General features: G+C 50.0%; 1 protein-coding gene across 1 annotated transcript in view; it reads left to right on the top strand.

The window, feature by feature from the left end:
* Positions 1 to 678: 678 nt before the first annotated feature.
* Positions 679 to 4,492, top strand: part of bcr (BCR activator of RhoGEF and GTPase) — an 88,643-nt gene continuing 84,829 nt past the window's right edge. Inside the window, exon 1 of the mRNA XM_044173933.1 lies at positions 679 to 3,198. Coding sequence (XP_044029868.1) covers positions 1,581 to 3,198 — 1,618 coding nt within the window. The 5' untranslated portion in view covers positions 679 to 1,580. The remainder of the gene's footprint in view (positions 3,199 to 4,492) is intronic.

The following is a 4,492-nucleotide window of genomic DNA, read 5'->3' as shown; positions in this document are numbered from 1 at the left end:
TTGTTTCTATTTTCTTTATTCCTGTGAAGTGAGTGATTTTGTTTTACACAATTACAGTCATTTATAGGATTAAAAGCAAAACTATACAACAGGGTTAGCAGTTTAGAAGAGCTCTACACTGAGATCTTTAAATATATTCCTTTCAAAGCAGCTGTCTGTAAACTAGAAATCTCACACACACGATAGTACGCCACTAGGTGGCAGCGTTGGGTTAAAGATGCCACTACACTACAGAAAAAAGCTTTTAAAGGAATCCAGAAGGTGCAATATGAGTAATGTGCTGAAATTATCTTTATTAATTGCTAATAAAGGGTGTTGTGATAGCTTACTGTTTCTTAAGACATTTGGAAGGATGTGTTAAAATTGCAGCCTGTAGTAATACATGATTTGTAAGCTTTATGTAGCTGCCTGAATTTGCGATAAAGCAAACCAGCAATCATACAACTGCAGTAAAATAAAGAAAAGAGCCAAATGTGCCAGGAGTTTCCAGACCTATGACAGCTGGGAGAATATATAGACCTAGGCTGCTTATGCAAATAAGCGTACCTTAATTCTTAAGGTATGAAAATGAAGTTTGAACAGTTAAGTTTCAAAGCCAGAAAATTAACCGGGACTAACAATAATCAGGTGAGGGGTGACCGGCATCTCGTGCTCTGTCTCTTTAACCAGCAGGCACACTGTCACTCTGGTCCCTCCCATTCCTGCAGCCCTCCAGTGTTGCTGGCCTGAGATGGGAGCGCACGCAGCAGCACCATCACGGCCGAAGAAACGGGATAAACCTGGGAAAGAACCTAAAAAAACAACAATACAACGTACATGCCGTGGAAAAAATGGGACAACGAAACAATTCATTTACTTACATCGGATCCCACCAGTTTGATCGCGTCCTCTGAGAAACTCAGATGTTGTCGTCGTGTTTTGCGCTTTTTGTCCATTCTCCTTGAGCGCTGATGGTACAAAGGCGCTTGGTCCGGAGCTGCAGCAGCACCTGGGATTACTGGCATATGAATGGGCGAGAGTGAACGGACCTGCTATCGCTGACAAACCCGGATTGGTAGACACAGACAGTGAGTAAATCTAGCAGGATTAAAACACTTAATTCTTTTCATTTTTCTCCCTGGGAGCCAGATCACCCGTGTCACCCGGCGAAGACAGATGCTGTCATTGTGTCGTGGCTGAGATTTTTTTACTAAGATTTCTTCTTCTGAAAGTGGCGTTTTGTGGAATAATGCATGAGAAGGACAAGCTCTATTACAGCTTTTTATCCCTTTTTATGCCTCACACATTCCCAGCTATTCCTCTGACTGAAGAGCCGGTTTCTCTTGTTCAGAATGGGATGCATTGTTGCATCTGCGCAACCCACGGCAAGTGTCAGCAATTAGACTGTGTGTTTCTGAACGGGTTACCTAAAGGCCTGTTATAAACACTGTCAGCGCTTTCTAACTGTAGGTGGCCATTGTTGTCGATAAGGATTCTGTGGCGATCTGGACTAAAAAAAGGACAAGCGGTGCGCCCTTGGCATCATTCACCTAGTGTGTTTGAACCAGGGTCGGTCACAGAAATAAAGTAGGAAGCATATTATGGTGGAGCCGGTGGGTTTCATCGAAGCGTGGAAGGCGCAATTCCCGGAGTCGGAGCCCCCCAAGATGGAGCTGCGGTCTGTCGGCGGTATCGAGCAGGAGCTGGAGAAGTGCAAAGCGTCCATCAGGCGCCTGGAGCAAGAGGTGAACAAGGAGCGCTTCCGCATGATCTACCTGCAGACCCTCCTGGCCAAGGAGAGGAAGAGCTATGACAAGCAGCGGTGGGGCTTCAGGAAGACGCCGCTGAACGAGGGGGTGGACTCGGCCACACAGGGCGCGGAGTCCCAGTCCCAGCAGCCTCACATGCAGGAGACTGGTGGAGTTGGAGTAGTAGTAGGAGGAGGGTATGGTGGTTGTAGTGGTGGAGTTGGTGATAGGAGCCGTTATCAGCCTCTTGGAGATGGAGCTGGCAGGTCCAAACCCAGGCCTCCACCAGCCAGGAAGTCGGCCTCCCACGGTGACGGCCTGGAGTCAGCCTTTGAGGTACCCCAGCAGGCTGAGTCAACATCCTGCGACAACCTAGATGGCCTCTCTCCGTCCAAGCAGAGGGGCGGCATCTCCGTCTCCCCCCGCAGGCCCAACCTTCCGCCCCCAGACAAGGACCTGCCTTCTGACCCCAAGGACAAGCTGGGGATGGGACTTGGCGTGGCAGCTCTAAGGTCCAACTTTGAGAGGATCAAACGGGCCAACTCTCACTCAGCGGGTGATGTAGCGAAGGGCCAGGAGAAGCAACTGCCGCCGCCACCACCGCCATTCTACTCCAACATGGAATTCCACCACGAGCGGGGTCTGGTCAGGGTCAACGACCGTGACGTCTCCGACAAGATCAGCACCCTGGGCAGCCAGGCCATGCAGATGGAGCGAAAGCGATCCCTTCACTCCCTCCCAGGTAACCTGGCAACGGTGGCAGGGGAGCTCCGTGCAAGGCCAGTGTATAGAGGCCGGTCCACTGAGAGCACCTGCGGCTACGATGCAGAATATGAAGACGGGGAACCCAACCAGCGACATTCAGGGAGGGCCAATGGTGGCAAACCTCCACCCCCTCCTTGGCAGCCCTCTGAATTCCAGGCCTACTCCAGTGTCTATGTTGGTGGGGTGATGATGGGTGAAGGTGGCGGTGGAGATGGTAGAGGTGGCGGTGGCGGTGGTAGTGGAGTCACAATGAGGGACGTTGGGGGAGGTGATGACCACCTCCTGACCTGGCCACGGCGTTCCTACTCCCCAGGAAGCTTTGAGGACGTTGGTGGAGGCGGCGGCTACACACCGGACTGCAGCTCCAACGAGAACCTTACGTCCAGCGAGGAGGACTTCTCCTCTGGCCAGTCCAGCCACGTCTCACCCAGTCCCACCACGGCCTTCCGCCGGCCCTTTAGAGAGAAGAGCCGCTCGCCGTCCCAAAACTCCCAGAACTCCCAGCACTCTTTTGACAGCAGCAGCCCTCCGACACCACAGTCCCAGAAGCGTCACCACCGGCAGCAGGGAGGCCACGTGGTCATGTCAGAAGCCACTATTGTGAGCGTTCGCAAGACCGGTCAAATCTGGCCACCTGCTGCCCATCATGACCTTATGCCCCATGGTAGAACATCCCACGACAACAGTTTCCATGGAGACCACCTAGGTGAGTGGTGGTTGCTGTCTCTGATCTTTGTTGTGGTGGAGTGTAGGGGGGCTGGATTGCAAAGGACATTTCAAAGCCCACACGGAAACCGAGTACGCCTGGTTGTGTGTGGAGGAAGGAAAGATGAATGAAAGCCTGAGTGAACGAGTGTAATTTATTCATGCTGGAATTATGTTTTCATATATTCTTTTGCATTTTTAGCCTCTTCTTCACGTAATACGTCTTTCCTCTTAAAACCACAAAGCAGCCAAATGTTGACGTGATTGATAGTATGTGCGTGATTGTGTGTGTGTGTGTGTGTGTGTGTGTGCACGCAAACACGCAGAACAGTGCGTCCTTTGGATGGCCTTGTGTGGGAGACAGATGAAAGATCCACCTCTGCTTATTCCTGGAATGTCAGTCGGGTGGGTGAACAATAAATGCGGTCAGTCTGGGTTGAAAGTGCAGGTCTAGCCTTTCTCAGACGACTCCTGCGGCTCTGAGTATGGAATTCCAATCACAGGTGTCTGTCTGCATGCCTGTCTCTCTTTCTGCCTGAAACATGACAGAGAAGAAGGCAATTCTCCAAACCTTATGTTGAAACTCTTCACCAGCTTTTAGCACAGACTGGGACAAAAGAAATCCACTCTAATCTCTCCAAACAATTATATGCAGTACCCCTAACCACTAAATTGCAGCCTTCGAGCCACGGCACCTGTAATAAAACAGCAGCTAGCAGATAGATGTGCAGCCTGGAGCTTATGGCATGAGCATTTGCTAACTTGGCTGCCAGGCTCAAGCCCAACAACAGTGGAGTGTGTTGCTCAAAGAAGCACATTAGGAGGGCTTAATTTGCTGTAATTCCTTCATAAATGTTCCATTGTAGAGGCTGTGCCAGCTCACAAGAAGTAAAACCAAACACTGCTCGGGTAGTTCAAATATTTGACATCATTTTTTTAGACATTGAGTGTTGTTGACCAAGGTGCGGTTGTGCAAATCTTGCGTGTGTCTCTCTCTGGGTTTCTGCTGTGGAAGTAAGTGGTGTTTTAGCGCCCACTTTATTGTAACAGATTTGGGACTGGCGCTCTGCTGGATCAGACAGGCAGCAGCGTGCAGGCAGAGCATACACCCGCTCCAGTGCCAGGATGAACTGGGAAGAGGTAGTCAGATAGTGAGAGAAACAGAGAGAGAGTATTAGATGGGTGAATGACAACCCTGAAAGATAAAGAGAATGTGTAAGCAGGCCTACTGTACATGTACAATAAAGTTATAGCTAATTGAAGTAATGTGAAGGCTTGATATCAATAATGCTTTG

This window comes from Siniperca chuatsi, linkage group LG18 (genome assembly GCF_020085105.1).
Source record: "Siniperca chuatsi isolate FFG_IHB_CAS linkage group LG18, ASM2008510v1, whole genome shotgun sequence".
In the NCBI taxonomy this organism is placed as follows: Eukaryota; Metazoa; Chordata; class Actinopteri; order Centrarchiformes; family Sinipercidae; genus Siniperca; species Siniperca chuatsi.
Note: the sequence above shows the minus strand (reverse complement) of the source record. Positions and strands in the feature narration are given on the sequence as shown.